This window comes from Tachyglossus aculeatus, chromosome 1 (assembly GCF_015852505.1).
Source record: "Tachyglossus aculeatus isolate mTacAcu1 chromosome 1, mTacAcu1.pri, whole genome shotgun sequence".
NCBI classification, from domain to species: Eukaryota; Metazoa; Chordata; class Mammalia; order Monotremata; family Tachyglossidae; genus Tachyglossus; species Tachyglossus aculeatus.
In genome coordinates, this window is record NC_052066.1 from 153119079 (window position 1) to 153138075 (window position 18997).

Here is an 18997-nt window from a genome sequence, read left to right on the forward strand (position 1 = left end):
CCAGTGGCCCCACCATTGATCTGGGGTTGATGAACCAGTTATGGACTCTGATTATAGAGGTTCCTTCTCCCTTTCCTCCGTAGAAAAACGTTTGTTTTTTCAGATGGGTCCGTTCTCAAGAGTTCTGCAAAATACGATTAGGAACACTCTTGAGTTTGGAAGTATTCGTTTATAATACATCTCAGATAATAGGATCTGTATTTGTTTCTAGACTGAGAAAATCGAGTTTTAAAGGAAGGTGGTGTGAAGTGTTCCCCTTGCGCTCTTGCTGGCTTTCTTTTGTCTCCTAATAGCTGTGCCGTTGTGTATATAGTCTGTGTTATATTTGTCATTCTTTTTATTCTAGTTCTAAGAAGAGTCAAAGTTACTTTTATGGACACTGTTTTGAGAATTGAACATGTACCTGAAAACTCTAAAACTGGAACTGCACTAGAAATCAGAATAGAAAGGTAAGCCTTAAAAATAGCAAAGCCCTGGAGTATCGTGAAACAGCATTGCCTAGTGGAAAAAGAATGGGCCCGGGAGTCGGAGGACCTGGGTTTTAACTCTGGTTCTGCCACCTGTCTGCTGTGTGACCTTGGACAAGTCATTTAACTTCTCCATGCCTCAGTTTCCTCATCTGTAAAATGGGGATTAAATCGCCTTCTCTCTGACTGTGAACTCCATGTGGGACGGGGGCTATTGTCCCAACCTGATTACCTTATCTCTACCCCAGCACCTAGAATAGTGCTTGACACTGTAATCATCACCCTTACATTGTTAATTGTTAACAATTATTCCTATTATTATTGTAATTATTGTTACATTGTTTACACGTCAAGAGCACAGGCCTGGGAATCATAGGACTTGGATTCTCCCCGCTTGCTTCCAATGAGACCTTAGGCAAGTTACTTAACTTTACTGTGCCTCAGTTTCCTCACTGTAAAATGGCGATTCGATACCTGTTCTCCCTTCTAGTTAGATTGTGAGCCCCATGTGGGACACGATAATCTTTTCTCCACTCCAAATCTTATTAAAGTTCTTGGCATAAAGTAAACGCTTAAAAAATACCACAATTATTGTCTTTGGTGTAGAAAGCATGCATACTGACACACAGAAGTAGGAATTAGCTAAGTTTTGCCAGTTTAAATTGAACTTTAAATTGAGTGTATATGAGTGTATATTCATTGAAATTATTTTCACTCCTTTCAAAATTCAACCCAATAGACTGTAATTACCCCTCCAAAAAACCAACCTTATCAGGCCCTGGATCTCTCGTGCCAGTTTAATGTGTATTTCTCAATGCCTCCTCTGCATCCCTGCCAAGAGAGGTGCTAGATCTTAAAAAAAAAAGGTACCTTTTTTTTAATGGTATTTGCTAAGCACTGTTCTAAGCACTGAGGTAGATACAAATGCCATCATTATTATACAAGGTGTTCTGCTCAGACACAGGCCATATATATCTCACTTGGGGCTCCTAGTCTTAATTCCCATTTCACAGATGAGGCAACCAGGCCACAGAAAAGTGAAATGACTAGCCCCAGGTCAAACAGCAGACAAGCGTCAAAGCCCGGATTGAACCCAGTCTTCAGACTCCCGGGCCCCGACTCTTTCCACCAGGGCACACTGGTTTTCAATCGCCGTACTGTAAAACCGTCCTTGTGTCTTTGGTTCCGTCTCTCAGAACTATGTATTGCGATGAAGCTGCTGATGAATGCTCCGGAATTAATGTACATCAACCTACAGCTTTTGCCCACAAGTTACTTCAGCTCTCTGGAATCTCTCTCTTCTGGGATGAGTTTTCGGCCTCAGCAAAGTCTTCCCCAGTGTGCTCATCTGCCCCAACGGTAAAAACTGCCAAGAGGCAGCGCGTACAGTAATAGTGGCAAGTTTTCTGAGCATTATGACATTTTGACAGGATGCGTAGATCGAAGGGTCTTTCAGTTTGGGGAGCTGCACGGATTCCTTTTCATTTTCCTTGCAGGCCCATCTTGGGCTGCAGGTCCTGGGGGTGGGGGCCAGGGAAAGGGAGCCGGGTGGGATCTGGACCGCTCGTATCCGACTGAGGCCCGGGACAGATGGGAGTGTAGGTCCTTTGGCCTCTCTGGAGCTTCAACTTTTAGCAGCTGACTATCCTGGTTCTTGCCGAGGGGTGGGTGGTCCCTGCCCCCAAATCTGTAATAATAATAATAATAATGATGGCATTTTTAAGCGCTTATTATGTGCAAAGCACTGTTCTAAGCGCTGGGGAGGTTACAAGGTGATCAGCTTGTCCCATGTGGGGCTCACAGCCTTAATCCCCATTTTACAGATGAGGTAACTGAGGCCCAGAGAAGTTAAGTGCATAGTAAGCGCTTAACAAATACCAACATTGTTATTATTATTAAGTGACTTGCCCAAAGTCACACAGCTGACAATTGGCGGAGCCTGGATTTGAACCCATGACCTCTGACTCCAAAGCCCGGGCTCTTTCCAGTGAGCCACGCTGCTTAATCATCATCAGTGGTGTTTATTGAGCCCTTACAGTGTGCAGAGCACCTTATTTTTCGCACTTGGGAGACTATAATAATGGTTTCCTCCTCAGCCCCATTTCCATAAGGCTGATGGACCTTCCACCCACAGTGGACCTGGTGTCTTTAGCGGTTACACTTCCCAAGGAGTGATAAGAAAAATAATTGGCTTTATATAGAATTCCTCCAAGAAGCATTTGGCAGAATACAGAAGATTTTGATAAAGGGCATTTTGAGGGGCAGTCGAGTTATTTTTAGAATTAGCTATTATAACGAAATGTATCTTCCAGTAAAAAAAATGACAATCTGTATCTTGGGCTTTTCATGAGTCTTGCCTCTCTCCTGTAGAATCTGCTACTATTCTGAAACTTGGTGTAATTTTATAAGTGACTTCGATTTTCTCATTCAGGTTAGATACTGTGTTCCCATGTTAAATGCTTAGAGAAGGTGAACAGTGTTCTAATTCTCTTTTCATTGTGCAGGAAACGGAACCAAAGCTCTCTCCTAGCTGGAATCCAAAAATTATTTATGAGCCACACCCACAGTTAACGAGGAATTTCCCAGAAGTAGCCCCCTCAGATCCTGTTCAAATTGGGAGGCTAATTGGTCGGATGGAACTGAGCCTCACGCTAAAGCAAAATGACATACTTCCTGGAGCTAAGGTTAGCCACTGTCTTTCTATATAACTTTCTTCCCCTCTTTGCCCCCCAACCCCCTGCTTAAAAAAAATGTAGTTCAGAAGTCATGTCAATATTTATCACGTTCCCAAGTGAAATTTAAATGTAAGGAGTCAAAGGAGAGATTTTTAATACGCAATTATGTGTGAAATTAAGTTTGTATTATAGTTTTAAAACCTGACACATCCAACTTTCTCTATTTTATCATCTGTAGGTGAAACTCAGGTAGGACATGGGGGTAGTCTTAGCAGTTGAAATAAATACAAGGCAAACTAAAAGAGTATTTAATTTGGACAGTTTTAGAACAAGTGTATTTAAAGAGTATTTTATTGAGTATTAAGAAAGATCTTTCTATACAGCCGTGGTGAATTGTAAGCAAATGTATATATCAGTTTTAGAGATGCCTCCATCCATATCTGATCAGAAGTAATTGAATTGTGTGATGAAGATATGGTTAGTATATTGGCTTGCCTCTCATTTCAAGGGCAAGAAAATGCCAGAGTTCTATTCCCTAGGCAATAAGTGATTATTGACATAAGGTAAGGTAATTGGAAGGATAGTTAAATTCAAGGATTTTCATTATCATTCAGAGGAATGCAGCCAGAGCATGACAAACAGGATATCTAAAAGTGTAGCAGTGAAGCACTATACAGACAGTTCCTGACTTAGAGGCATCTGGGTTTTGACCTTGTTGGTGGGAAATGTGCCATTTGCTATTTTAAACTTCCCAATCACAGTGTATTGCACCAAGTCGGTACTCAATGCATAATAATATTTTTCTAACTTCAGTGGGTGCTCAAAAACATTTTGGAATCCAATTAGTTACTTAAAATAAGAATTCATAGACGAGAAGCCAAAAATTAGTTCAAAAGTCGGCCTCTCGTTTGTCGTCCGAAATTTTCTTCTAATGTCCATTTTCACTTTTGAATTTGTGTTGAGATTTTCTTGGGGAAAAAAGAGACTATCTTTTATCTTAGCTTTTAAGGAGAATTACTGTATTTTACCTAGTCGCTTAGAGAGTTCTCATTTTAATCAATAAACTCCAACAAGGTTTTCAATAGGTGATTTTAACACGTGCGTGTGCGTGTGCATACATGCGTCCGTTTTCTCCTAACCTAAGTAGACCAAATTTTGGTGTAACAAGTTTTGGTATTAACCAAAAAAGCCCATGGGATTTTCTGAGATGCACAAAAATGAATTTTCTCACGGTGGCACAAATGATATTCAGGGTTTAAATATTGGCATATTTCATTCAATATACCACTGTATTAATCCTCTATCCCGTCATATAATACGATCCACTGATTATTCTCTTGTAGGATGAGCTCAGAAGTAGCCCTTCAAATAGGCTTAGAGCTATAATAATAATAATAACAATGATGATGATAAATAGAAATCGTGATTTTTGAAGGACTTACAACATTCCAAGCAATGGGGAAAATGCAAGGTAGTCAGGTTGGACAGAGTCCCTATTCAGCTTGGCACTCACAGACTAAAAGATAGGGAAAGCAGATGTTTCATCCCCATGTCACAGGTAAGGAAACTAAAGCCCAGAGAGGTTAAATGACTTGCCCACGGTCACACAACGGGCAAGCGGCAGAGTGAGGACAGAAATCTGGGCCTTCTGACTCCCAGCGCAGTGCTCTTTCCCCGACAACATGCAAGAACAAAATGTTTCTTGACCACTGTTACAAATACGACACAACGCTATTATGTTAAAAATACTGAGAAGTTAATTTACTGTAGCTGAATTTTGTATATGTTGTGTTTTGAGGTTATTTTCTGAGAGAAACAGCTTGGCCTCATAAAAGGAAAACAGGACTAGAAGCTGGGAGACCTGGGTTCTAATCCTAACCCCTCCACTTACCTGTTCTGTGACCTTGGACAAGTCACTTAACTTCTCTCTGTTTCCTCATCTGTGAAATGGGGATTAAATACCTGCTCCTCCCTCCCGTGTAAACTGAGATAGCCCCATGTGGGACAGGAACCATGTCTAATCTGATTATTTTGCATCTACCCCAGGATTTAGTACAGCACTTAGTACAGTGCTCTGCATACAATAAGCACTTAATAAATACAATTGAATGAATGAATGCTTGGTGCATAATAAGCACTTAGCAAACACCTCAATTATTATTTACATGATTTGTGTGTAGTACCACGGGAAAATTACTCTCCGGAAAGGGATTGTTAATTGGCTTTATTCTAGTTATTAGATCAGCAGAAATAGAAGCAGCATGGCCTAGTGGATAGAGCGGGGCGCGGGAGTCAGAAGGACTTGGGTTCTAATCCTGACTCTGCCACTTGCCTGCTGGGTGACCTTGGTCAAGTAGGTTAACTTCTCTGTGCCTCAGTTCCCTCATCTGTAAAATGGGGATTAAGACTGTGAGCCCCACGTGGGACAGAGACTGCGTCCAATGTGATGAACTTGTATCTACCCCAGCAGTTAGAAGAGTGCCTGGTACACTTAACAAATACCCTAGAAAAAAATGAAAAAAGATAAGCAGTTACATTAGGAGATAGAAAAAAAAATGCTTAGGACCCAGATGTTCTTGTGTTTTAACATTTTTAACAAATTATGGTATTTCTTAAGCGCTTACCCTGTGCCAAGCACTGTATTAAGTGCTGGAGAGCATAATAATAATGATGGCATTTATTAAGTGCCTACTATGTGCAAAGCATACAAACATCCAGCAACAAACATCCAGCATACAAGTAAATCGGGTTGGACACAGTCCCTGTCCCATGTGGGGCTCACAGTCTTCACCCCCATTTTCCAGATGAGGTAACAAGCACAGAGAAGTGAAGTGACTTGCCCAAGGTCACGCAGCTGACAAGTGGCAGAGCTAGGATTAGAACCCATGACCTCCTGACTCCCAAGCCTGTGCTCTTTCCACCACGCCGTGCTGCACCTCTGCAACCTACATAATAGTAATAATAATGGCATTTATTAAGCGCTTACTATGTGCAAAGCACTGTTCTAAGCGCTGGGGAAGTTACAAGGTGATCAAGTTGTCCCACGGGGGGCTCACAGTCTTCATCCCCCATTTTACAGATGAGGTAACTGAGGCCCAGAGAAGTGAAGTGACTTGCCCAAAGTCACGCAGCTGACAATTGACGGAGCTGGGATTTGAACCCATGACCTCTGACTCCAAAGCCCGGGCTCTTTCCACTGAGCCACGCTATGCCTTTTCACCTCTAAAGCCTGGTGCTTGAGGGCTACTGCTCTCACTCTTTCTCTCCTCCTGCCTCTCCCTTTTTATAGACTTAAACAATCCACTTAAGTATTAATGATCTATAGAGAGTTTATCCTTTTTAAAAATCTCCCCATCCGAGGACACTGTGATTGCAATGAGAAGAATACAAGGGTGGCGGGCTGCAAATGAATTTTTACTCATCTCATTGAGGAGAAAGATACTATATACAAGTTCAGTGTGGCCAGAAATTCAGTGAATAATATATTAATGCTGAAGTTATTTTTTTTATCAATTTTTAAAAGTTGGATATTGATGGACAGATGGACTCCATGCATCTATTCCTGTCACCAAGACAGGTACATCTGCTTTTGGACATGTTAGCGGCCATTGCTGGACCAGGCAAGTACTTAATATATGTCATGTAGCATTAAAGAAAAAACGTATCTGCTAATTTTGTTGTATTGTACTCTCCCAAGTGCTCATCACAGTGCCTTGCACATGGTAAGCACTCAGTAAATACAATGGATTGATTGTAGCTGATTTTAATAGTTTGTTAGAGTGCAAATTAGTATATAGTTCTGTTTTTCCAGGATTTTAGGGAGGCACTCGAAATCGCTATTTTTCATTGATTACATTTTTGGGAGAAGGTGCTCAAACCTTCTCTTTTGTAATGATGTCTGGAAATGGTCCATTTTTCTCACGAAGTTTGTCTGAAATAGAAATTCAAAAAATTAGGAGGTTTCCCGAAAGGACTTCTGATGGGCAGGTGAACCCCTTTCTTTAGCTCTGGAAAAACCTGAAAATAAAATGATTATTGTTTGCACCACCTCCACTTCCTCTCCTCAGTTCTCTCCCTGACCCCCTCCAATCTAGGTTCTGCCCCATTCACTCCACAGAAACTGCTCTCTCTAAGGTCACCAATGATGCCAAATCCAGTAGCCTCTAATCCATCGTAATCCTCCTTGACTTCTCAGCTGCCTTCAAGACTGTCAACCACCCGCTTGCTTCTCCTGGAAACGTTATGCAACCTTGACTTCACTGACATTGTCCTCTCCTGGTTCTCCTCTTATCTCTCTGGCAGCCATTCTCAATCTTTTTTGCAGGTTCCTCCTCTACCTCTCCAACCCCCAACTGTGGGTGTCCCTCAAGGTTCAGTTCTGGATCCCCTTCTCCATCTCTCCTCCTCCTCCTTCCCCTCCTCCTTTTCCTTCCTCAACCCCACAGCACTTATGTACATAATTTATTTATATTAATGTCTGTTTCCCCCTCTAGACTGTAAGCTTATTGTGGGCAGGGAACATGTCTACCAGCTTTGTTGTACTTTCCCAAGTTCATTGCTGTGCACCCAGTAAGTGCTCCATTAATATGATTGCTTCATCGCACTGAGTAAGAAACGGTCATTTTAACTGGGTAAGCCTTGTTGGAGTACAATAAAAAATAAGGTCTATTATATTCTCCACCCACAGAGAATTCCAGCAGGGTAAGGTTGTCCAATAAAGACAGGAAAAATCGACCGATGCAACAGGAGGATGAATACCGGATTCAGATGGAATTGAACCGGTATTTAAGGAAAGACTCTCTCTCTGCTGGTGTGTCATCTGAACAGAGCTTCTATGAGACAGAGACGGCTCGAACTCCGTCCAGTCGTGGTAAGCAACTTTTTCCACACCAGATGTTTACCTTTTACGAATCAAGAAGGTAAAACTCGTTCCTGAACACCTGTCTATATCCTATGCATGAGCACAGTCTTGGTTGTCAGCAGGACAGTTTTTTCATTGGGGTGAATCAAAACTGAAATTCGCCAAAATGGAAATTTCTCAGTTTAAGGATCACCATCAGTTATACTCGAAATCAGCATGTGAAGCTTGATCGTTTTCCCAGCTCAATCTGATCATATTCACTTCACACTACCTAAATGTTGAACAGTTTTGTAAGGAAAATCAAACATACCATAATTTGTGGTTGGCATACAATTTTTTCTAACCACAGCAGTTCAGGTTATCTAGATGTGATGAAAGGCAAATGAATCTGATTACATTGGTTAGATTTGTTGTTGTGAACACACCTCCCTTTGCCAATATATCCTCGAATAATTCAGAAAAAATATGATCCAACCCAATTTGCTTGTATCTACCGCAGTGCTTATTACAGTGTCTGGCACATACTATGGGCTTAGTAAATACCATTATTATTATTATTATTATTATTATGTCTTAAAATAGGCAGCATTCAATATGGAATTTTTTATGTGATTGTCTTTAAACGCGATTAGATTTTTATTGTATGCTAGTATGGAGTCAACAGTCTCTTCTACATCAGTGTGGAATCAGCTGCCTCTTTATATAGGAAATTTGTTGGGAAGCTCCTAGATAGGAGTGATTCTTTCTATCAACACCGTTGTACTTAATACAGTGCTCTGTAAACACTAAGCACTCAACGTATACCATTAGTTGATTGATGAAAAGTCAATCTTTCATGTTCTGTTGCTTTGGCTGTCCACCTGGTGCTGTTTTTGCATTTTCTCCCGTGTTACTACATACTTCCCCACTGGGGGAGGGGTGTGAGTGTGTGTTTTTGTGTGTTTGATGCCATACCCGCATCCGACAGTTTTGGTTATTAGATTAAGTGATTGGGCTGTTTGCTAGAGTTCACTGTGATCGATGTAGGGGAGAGGCCTCCATGGCTAATGGATCCACCTCTCCTTTCCTTCTCTTCCTCTGCCGCCCATGTTTCTTCCACTGGTCCCAGTCCCAAAACAGCCCCCACCGGTATTGCGAAGGGAAGGTATACATAGAGTTGTAGATGGGCAAGCTCCAAGGGGAGACAGACTGGGTTGTAAGGACAACTCTGGCTTTTGGTATTTTGAATATTGTTATAGAGTACTCTCCCAAGCCCTTTGAACAGTGCTCTGCACACAGTAAGCTCGCAGTAAATACAGCTGATTGACCGATTGTTCACCCTAGAGCTGTAACCTGGCCTGAACCAATGACACCTGTCTAAATGTTTTTTTTTGTTGTCTGTCTCCCCCTTCTAGACTGTGAGCCCGTTGTTGGGTAGGGACCGTCTCTATATGTTGCCGACTTGTACTTCCCAAGTGCTTAGTACAGTGCTCTGCACACAGTAAGCGCTCAATAAATACGATTGAATGAGTGAATGAAAAGCGTGTCACATCATTCATCTGAATATAACGTTAACGTATTTGATGTTGTTCTTTTCCTCCTCTTGCCCCCTTTTTTTATGAAGACATTTCTTCAATCTAGGTAAATTCATTAACTGAGATAAATGGAGTCTTAATATATGGAATCATCTTTAGTCAAACATGCATTATTTTATCTTCTCTCAGTGCAGGAAAATGCAGTTTTTTCAGAGCCCCCTGTGCATGCTAGAGGTTGTTACTAGTCTACGTCAACACTGTGACTCCTTCTGCGAGAGTGACAGGAAGGCAAGGAATAGGTCAGCAGAGCTGGTCTTTTAAAGCTAGATCACTCACCCGTTCTCCTTTTTCTTCTTGCCCGAGCTCCCCTGTATGGCTCTTATCACCACCTCCCGTAACTCTTGATCTTGACCTACCTGTTACCGCCCCCACTTCCCCATCCGACCGGCATAATGGACTTTCCTCGTTTCTTCCTAGAAGAAGAAGTATTCTTCTCCATGGCTGACATGGACATGTCACACAGTCTTTCATCGCTTCCGCCCCTCGGAGACCCACCGACAATGGATCTTGATCTGTCCTTGACCAGTACATATACTAATACACCCGGTGGCTCTCCACTGAGTGGTACTGTGGTAAGAGGATTATTTATTTTTAGGTTTCTTCCTCCATCGCTTCCCTGTGGCGTGCAGCTGTCAAATTCAGTTGTATTTCTGTTGTAGCTTCAGCCGACCTGGGGCGACTTTCTTGAGCATCAAAAAGAAGAGCAGCCGCTGAGAGGCTCACCATTCACGCCCAACGTAGTTCACCAAACCTCCTTACGGAAAGCCTGTAAGTAAAGGTTGACGTTTTGAATTTTAGTCCGCTTGTTTTCCTTTGGAATTGCACAGAATGGTTTTAAATACAATTGAAAATTGCACTCAAGCTGCTTCTCGTATTCTTACCAACACAGTGGTAAAGGTTTTTCTGGCAATCGGACAGATTTATGAAGGAAATGAGATGACTGCTGAAGTTCCAATTTTTTTTTAGGTTATTTTAGTGCCTACTAGGTGCCAGCAGCTGGACTAAGTGCTGAGGTAGATACAAACTAATCAGGTTGGACGCAGTCAGTGTCCCACAAGGGGCTCCTAGTCCTAATCTCCATTTTACAGATGAGGTAACTGAGGCCCCGAGAAGTTAAGTGACTTGCCGAAGGTCACGCAGCAGACAAGTGGTGGAGCCGGGATTAGAACCCGGGTCCTTCTGACTCCCAGACTGTGCTCCACTAGACCATACCGCATCCACATAAAACATTTAGAATTGGTTTCACATTTTTTATAAACATTGATTTCACTGTCAAAAATTACACATCAAATTTCCTTCATTTTAGGAGTCTCAACCATCTGATTTTTGTCTTGTTTTGCTTCACACTTTCTATGAAAGACCCTCAGGTTTCTTCTCTGCGATTTTTAATTGAAATAAGCACCAGGCATCGTTCTGTCCACGTGTTTTGTTTTGTTGTCTGTCTCCCCCTTCTAGACTGTGAGCCCATTGTTGGGTAGGGACCGGCTCTATATGTTGCCAACTTGTACTTCCCAAGCGCCTAGTACTGTGCTCTGCACTCAGTAAGTGCTCAATAAATACGATTGAATGAATGAAGGCATAAAGGAAGATTCGGTGAGCAGATTTTGGTTCATATGTAACTTTTTGTGCAGTTAATTAACTCAGAAGTCTTGTTCACACGTTTACTTCTGTAGTTTTGTACTCTCGTACTTCAAGCAACAGGGATCCCGCCTATAAGATGTAGTTGGAAAACTGAATCAATTTTCTTTGACTCAGAGAAAATTCAAAGTGTTTTGTGAAAGCGCATGCACGAGTAAATATTGTGCATTTACTTCAGTCAAGCCCTCTTTTCCCCGGCTCCCTTTCCCTTCTGTGTCGTCTCTGTTCTTGGATCTGTGACCTTTGGGTATTTGATATTCGCCCCACCCTCAACTCCACAGCACTTTGAGAAATAGCATGGCGAACTGGATAGAGCACAGGCTTAGGAGTCAGAAGGTTATGGGTTCTAACCCCGGCTCCGCCCCTTGTCTGCTGTGTGACCTTGGGCAGCTCACTTCTTCTCTGGTCCTCAGCTGCCTCATCTGTAAAATGGGGATTGAGACCATGCGCCCCACATGGGACAGGGACTGTGTCCAGCCTGATTTGCTTGTATCCACTTCGGCGCTTAGTAAAGTGCCTAGCACGTAGTAAGTGCTTAACTAATGCCATAGTTATTAATAATAATTATTACATATCTATAAATTATATATGATAAGTTCTGCGTATCATTGTCTCCCCCGTAGACTGACTAAGCTCACTGTGGGCAAGGAATGTGTCTGCCAACTCTCGTACCCTCCCAAGCACTTAGTATAGTACTGAATAAATGCCATTGATAGATTGATATTTGGATATAATAATAATGATGGTATTTGTTAAAGGCTTACTATGTGCCAAGCACTGTTCTAAGCGCTGGAATAAATACAAGGTTATCAGGTTCACTTGGGGCTCACAGTTTTAATCCCAGTTTAATCCCCCATGAGGTAACCGAGGCCCAGAGTAGTGAGGTGACGTGCCCAAAGTCACACAGCTGACAAGTGGCGGAGGTGGGATATCATGTTGAAACCCATTTAGTGAGTAATTTGAAATTCCCTTTCGTATTTCAGCTCTCCCCTCCAGATCTGTTTCAGTCGACGAATCCAGGCCTGAGCTTCTATTCAGACTAGCTGTGGGCACTTTTTCAGTGTCTGTGCTTCACATAGATCCTTTACCACCACCGGAAACTTCACTGAACCTTAACCCACTGACGCCAATGGCACAGCATTTCTTTACCTGTATAGAACAGATTGATCCAGTTCAGTTTTCGACGGATGATTTTATATCCTTCCGAGCCGCATTCGCAGAGGCCTGCTCTCATGACCACCTAAGGTAAAAACTTTAAAAACTTTTCCTTTTTTTAACAATAGGACAAGTGGAGCATCTTATAACAGATTTAAGAGTAAGCTTTCTTCACTGACTTCTATTTCAGTGTTGGGATTCAACCATTTCTAGTCATTAATTGTTCATCTGAGCCTGGATGGCATCTTTTTTTTTTTTTTTTTTTTGTGAGTGCCACGTGTGAGCATGTAGATTGATTTATATCATGCCAGACTGTAAGCCTCTTGTGGGCAGGGAGCGGGTCTGCCAACCCTATTGTGTTATATTCTCACGAGCGTTCAGTACAATACTCTGCACACAATAAAAGGCTCAGTAAATACTATTGATTTATTGATTGTATCTGTAATCTGACGCTGTACCATAAGTACATTTCTGACCATTTACTGTGAAAGCTTTGAAACCCCATTAAGAGAAAGTTGAACTCCTCATTAGAGAAGCAGCGTGGCTCAGTGGACAGAGCCCGGGCTTTGGAGTCAGAGGTCATGGGTTCAAATCCCAGCTTCGCCAATTGTCAGCTGTGTGACTTTGGGCAAATCACTTCACTTCTCTCGGCCGCAGTGACCTCATCTGTAAAATGGGAATTAAGACTGTGAGCCCCTCCATGGGACAACCTGATCACCTTGTAACCTCCCCAGCTCTTGGAACAATGCTTTGCACATAGTAAGCGCTTAGTAAATGCCATTATTATTATTATTATGAAGCCATCCAGGGAAAGAAAAATCAAGCATTAGGATGAACGTGGGTTTGTCTCCTGGGCATAGAAACTCTGGCACATCGAACAATACATGTTGCCTCCTCGTATGTAGGTGTCCTGACTTCTTGGGGAACAAACCAAAACACCAAAACCTGGCTAACCAGTTGAGTCGTTACGAAAGACCTGAGAAATGTATATAATCTGAAAGCAACATTTATTCATTCACTCAATCATATTTATTGAGTGCTTCCTATGTGTGGAGCACTGTACTAAGCGCTTGGAAAGTACGAGAGACAACTCCTGCCCACAATGGGCTCACAGTCTAGAAGGGGGAAGACAGACATCAAAACAAGCATCAATGGCATCAGTATAAACAGAACTATAGATATATACAAATCAAAACAAGTCAGCAGGCATTAATATAAACAAATAGAATTATAGATATGTATGTATATACACAAGTATAGCATTTCTTTAGGGATTTCTGGGAGAAGCATGTCTTTTTGTGCACTAGGGTATAACTGAGACCTCCTTCAGGGCCATCCCTATGATTATCTTAGGTATTATGTTTTTTCTAGTATATAGGCTAGTCCTTCCACCTCTACGCTTCTTGGACGTACTTCTCCCTTTGGGCTCAGAGTGCTAACAAAAAGCCTCCTTTCTGTTATCCTTGTTTCTCAATCTCCCAATTCAGCCTATGTTCAGCAATGAGAATCATTTTCTTCAGCTGTTATTATGATCAAGTCCTTTCCCTTTTCTCTTTTGGGTTGCTTCAACCTTTTAAAACTCTTAATGAGGAAGCCTTAAATTGATGGTCATTTGGCCTTCCTTTTCATAACCGTGTTCTGTCTGGCAGTTTGATTATCAGGCAGTAGTATCTGTTGAGCACTTACTGGGTGCAGAGCCCTGTAATGAGCACTTGGTAAGTACAGTACAACAGAGTTAGTAGAAGCGATCCCCAAGGAGCTTACAGCCTTCACGGGGAACTACAAGTCTCTGATTCTACTCCAGGAATAGTCCATGGCACTTTGAATTACACTCTTTACTAAGCCCTATATTAGCAGTATCTGACAAGGTTTTAAAAAACTTTAAATGACATCCCCAAATAAATGAAAGTATCCCTCTTTGCAACCTTCATTTGCTAGAAATTTATGATAGGCTGCTGAACTTTATTAATCATTAACCCATCACCACCAAGGAGAGTGAAGAGTTTGTTTTTTCTTGTCACAGAATCTATTTAATGCAATTTATCTATTTATTTACAGTAATGTCTGTCTTCCCCTCTAGACTGAGCTCGCTGTGGGCGGGAATGTAACTTTGTTGTTACAGTGTGCTCTCCCAAGCGCTTAGCACAGTTCTTCGCACACAGTAAGCGCTCAGTAAAACCGACTGAATGAATGAATGAACAAAAGGATGGCAAGTCAAAGGCATTTATAGGGGCTACAACCTCAGGAATATTTCGTATTGATAGCTGTTGGGGGCTGGGTAATGTCTAAGCGTGTGTTGAATTGCGGAGCACTTTGTGACAGGCGTGGTTATAGTTTTTTCAATGTATTATTAAATTTTTCGCAGCTAATTGTAATCGATTCGAAAGCAATTGGCAAGAGTAGATGCTCCATTCACTGAGAATATATATATTTTTTTAGATTTATAGGTACTGGCGTCAGAGTGTCATACGAACAAAGACAAAGGTCAGCTTCTCGGTATTTCAGTACCGATCTGACTGTTGGGCAGATGGAACTCTTAGAGTGCTTGTTTCCTACCGACTCTCATTCCGTTACTCCACATTACACAGAGGTAAAGGATGCATTCATGTGGTATACTTTCCAGTCGCTAATTTCTAACATCCCCCAAAGGGATTCTGATATGCTCTAAAGGGATTTACCTAGACCGTTCTTTACTCAAAGCTGAACTTAAGTATTTGTTTTCCTATTTCGAGTATGTAAATGGAATCGGAATTTTAAAGTGACTTTTTAAGGTCAGTGTTGATGTCCATATGAAAATTGGATAGATGACTGAAATTTCTTATAAATTATTACTTCTGTTCTTTGTTAGCAGCCAGATCTTAGGCTTAGCCAAACCATATTCATCTTGAAAGTAATACAGATATTTTTGGGGAGGAAGCCAAGTTAATATAGGATAATTTTAGTAATTTGGATGTCTGTTGTTATCCGTTAATGATGTTAACCTCTTTTTAAGGCAGCAGGAAAAAAGAGTCTTTTTAGGAGCTGCTGTTCTATTGTTATAATAGAAGACTGGAGAACAAGCCATTTTAAGATTCCCTAGATATTAGTAATTAAGAGTAAAAAGTGGTGATAAAGCACTAATTGACAAAGCAATATTTGTTTTTTTGTTTTTTTAAAGCTTCTAACATTTCATTCCAAGAAAGGAAGTGATTCACATACTCCTTCATGCCTTCAGCTGCACTATAAGCATTCTGATAATAGAGGACCTCAGGTAATGTTTGGCAATGTTGTTTATTGTTCGGTGTTATGAGATCATGAGCTATATATATTCAGTTGGAATCAAGGAGGGGACTGAATTTTAGCAGACTGATTCCTATCTGGCCTCCACCTAGCATATATAGTGCTATTATCTGATAATGTTGGTGTTTTGTTTTTAGGGCAATCAAGGGAGACTGAGTTCCGTTCCTCAGAAAGCAGAATTGCAAATTAAATTAAGCCCATTGTTCTGCGAACTGGACATCAGTATCGTGGACAGGTTAAATTCTTTGCTTCAGCCCCAGAAACTAACAACAGTAGAGATGATGGCTTCTCACATGTATGCTTCTTACAACAAGCACATTAGTCTGGTAAGTAGCCGGTATTGATGGTGCTCATCTTGAGTTAGTGCTTGAGTAGTGGGCAGGTTGTGGGTTTTTTTGTTTTTACCTGGAGGAGATGGAAGTATAAGTAAACATTCAGTCCATCAGTGGTATTTATTGAGTGCTCATGGTTTGCGGAGCACTATCCTAAGCACTTGGGCACAGTACAAAAAAGTAGGTAGAAAAGAGCCTCCGAAGTGACTGGTCTACCTAATTTTGCTTTTCTCCTCCTTCCCCTGCTCCAGGCGAATCGATTCAGCGCTTCCCTTCAACCTTTCCACCCTCCGCTGCGCAGTGCCTTTTCCCGCGTTGGTTTCTTCCATTCTCCTAGAACGCTCTTAGAAGTTATGTGCAGCAGCATGGCCTAGTGGATAGACCACAGGCCTGGGTGTCTCAAGGGCTTGGGTTTTTATCCCAGTTCTGCCACTTGCCTGTTCGGTCACCTTGAGCAAGTAACTTTGCTTTTCTGAGGCTCAGTTACCTCATCTGAAAAATGGGGATTAAGACCGTCAGCCCCGTGTGGGACAGACACTGTGTCTAAAGTGAATAGCTTGTATTTAGAACAATGCTTGGACACATACTAAGTGCTTAACATATGCCGTCATCATTATTTTTAAATTTGCTCCATTTCATTGTTCAAATGGTTCTTGTAGTCTCACTCCTTTAGAAGGCCTCTGCTAATTAATTAGAAGAGAGGTGGGCATTTCCTCCATTTCTTTAGGGCACCCTTTTCTTCCTCTTTACCTTGCTCTCTCTTCCTCCTCATCTCAGCATGCCACTTCAATGATCTTTTCCACTTCAGCACCCCACTAATTACATTTTTATCTTCTTAATCTAATATTTCTGGTTGAGAGAGAGAGAGAGGTTTTTTATTTCTCTGCCAGAATGAAAGCAGGTTGAGTGTTTTAAAAACTTTGGAAAGATAAGTGAGTGAGCGTCATGGGTATCCATGGATTAGATACTTAAAAGCCACAGAATTGGCCCCGTTTATAACTGTTTCTAAAACAGTCCCAATGTGTTTGTGGATTTCACTAGATGATACAAATTCTCGAGGATCACGTGGTCCAGCTGAACAAAATTCCTCTGTTGTTTTCTTTTCCCTGCTCGTACTGACACTGAGCTCAGACACAGCAGCATTGACCTAGCAAAACAGTGACAAAGAACCTCATTCAGAAGATGAAATGCTTATCTGCACCACTATCTTTCTGTTTTCTTTTGTTTTTATGAGTTTTTTTTAATGATTTGTTTTCTTTTTTTGAGTTAATTTATGGTATTTGTTAAGCGCTTACTATGTGCCAGTCACTCTTCTAAGTGTGGGGGCAGATGCCAAATCATCAAATTGGGTACAGTCCCTATCCCACAAGGGGCCCACAGTCTTCATCCCCCTTTTTGCAGACGAGGTAACCGAGGCACAGAGAAGTGAGGTGACTTGCCCAAGGTCACACAGCAGACAGGTTTCAGAGCTGGGATTAGAACCCAGGTCCTTCTGTCACCCAGACCCATGCTCTATCCACTAGGCTTTGCTGCTTCACGATCTAGGGGACAGAAAGCGGAAAGCAATGGGACTTTGCAGTCGTCTTTTTTTTTTTGACCGAATTATGGTTCCATTTGGGCTTCTGCACATTTCAATGATTTGTGGTAATGATTTGTGTATGTTTGTGGCCAAAAACGATGATGCTATTTACTATATAGTAAATAAAACTATATACTATTTACTATCATTTACTGACATCGTGATATGTTTGTTTACTTTGCGTTTTTAGCACAAGGCTTTTACGGAAGTCTTTCTGGATGATTCCCAAACTCCTGCAAACTGTCGGATTTCAGTACAGGTCACCACACCAGCGTTACATCTTTCCGTTCGCTTCCCGATCCCTGATTTACGGTCGGATCAGGAAAGAGGACCATGGTTTAAGAAATCACTTCAGAAGGAGATCCTTCACCTCGAATTCACAGACTTGGAATTTAAAACTGAGTACATAGGAGGATCGACTCCAGAACAAATTAAATTCGAGCTTACTTTTCGAGAATTAGTTGGTAAGAAATATAAGCATACTATAGTAACATTAATTTCACTGGCCTGCTAAACCCAGGTGGTGTGAAGAGCAGTTAGGCATGTGAAAAAATTTGCAGCTTGTGGTCTTGGCTAATCCATCAGTGGTATTTACTGAGTGCTTACTGTGTGTAGAGCACGATACTAAGTGCTTGGGAGAATTCAGTACAAGAGTTGGTAGGCACATTCACATTTTCTGCTCGCAATTCTTTCAGCTGCAGTAGGAGAGCATAGGGAGGACATGAATGATAACAAGAAACCGAGCTGGCTAAACCTGGAACGTTTCAGAGTTCAGACTTCCGAAGGGCCAACAGGAAAATGCAAAAAAGTGAAAACGAAGCCAAGTCACCAAGAAAAGAAGAGCCCAGCTGCAAAGGGCCAGAATCAGAAAACCTAAAACAGGAAAGGAAGTGCACTGAGCCTGAGGCAGAAAAGGGAGCAAAACAAATCATTCGATTTTATTAAGCAAAAAGGGGGTCCAACAGAAGTCACCTTTCTGCTGTCCCCTTAGGTGGGATAGGAAAACCCATGATGGAGACAAGGCAGAGATTCCAACAGTTTGTCTAGTCTAGATTGACAAAAAAAGATCTAAGGTCATCATTTGATTAGAGCAAATCCCATTCACACTGGACAGTTAGACTGTCAAGTTAGATGGGGCTGTCTCTATATGTTCCCAATTTGTACTTCCCAAGCGCTTAGTACAGTGCTGTGCACACAGTAAGCGCTCAATAAATATGATTAAATGAATAAATGGGGGAAAGAAGTAGAGTACCTAAAAAAAAAAAAATCACCCGGACAGGGACATATTTAAGTGAATGGAGCCTGATAAGCATTCATCCTAGTTAGGCTGTGATACACTTTGACTTAATCAATCAATGGTAGTTACTGAACGCTTAACTGTGTGCAGAACACTGTACTAAGCACTTGGGAGGGTACAATCCAACCAAGCTGGTAGAC

The 18997-nt window shown here is 41.6% G+C and overlaps 1 protein-coding gene across 7 annotated transcripts in view; it reads left to right on the top strand.

The window, feature by feature from the left end:
- Positions 1-18997, top strand: part of ATG2B (autophagy related 2B) — a 92537-nt gene that overhangs the window by 24285 nt on the left and 49255 nt on the right. For 6 of the 7 annotated variants that reach the window (XM_038748466.1, XM_038748491.1, XM_038748499.1 and 3 more), the window contains exons 4-15: positions 347-449; positions 1664-1826; positions 2972-3151; positions 6666-6762; positions 7830-8012; positions 9995-10149; positions 10237-10345; positions 12199-12460; positions 14810-14960; positions 15528-15620; positions 15787-15975; positions 17751-18024. In XM_038748466.1, the coding sequence (XP_038604394.1) occupies positions 347-449; positions 1664-1826; positions 2972-3151; positions 6666-6762; positions 7830-8012; positions 9995-10149; positions 10237-10345; positions 12199-12460; positions 14810-14960; positions 15528-15620; positions 15787-15975; positions 17751-18024 (1959 nt within the window). The remainder of the gene's footprint in view (positions 1-346; positions 450-1663; positions 1827-2971; positions 3152-6665; positions 6763-7829; positions 8013-9994; positions 10150-10236; positions 10346-12198; positions 12461-14809; positions 14961-15527; positions 15621-15786; positions 15976-17750; positions 18025-18997) is intronic. The other variant, XM_038748483.1, reaches the window with a different exon arrangement.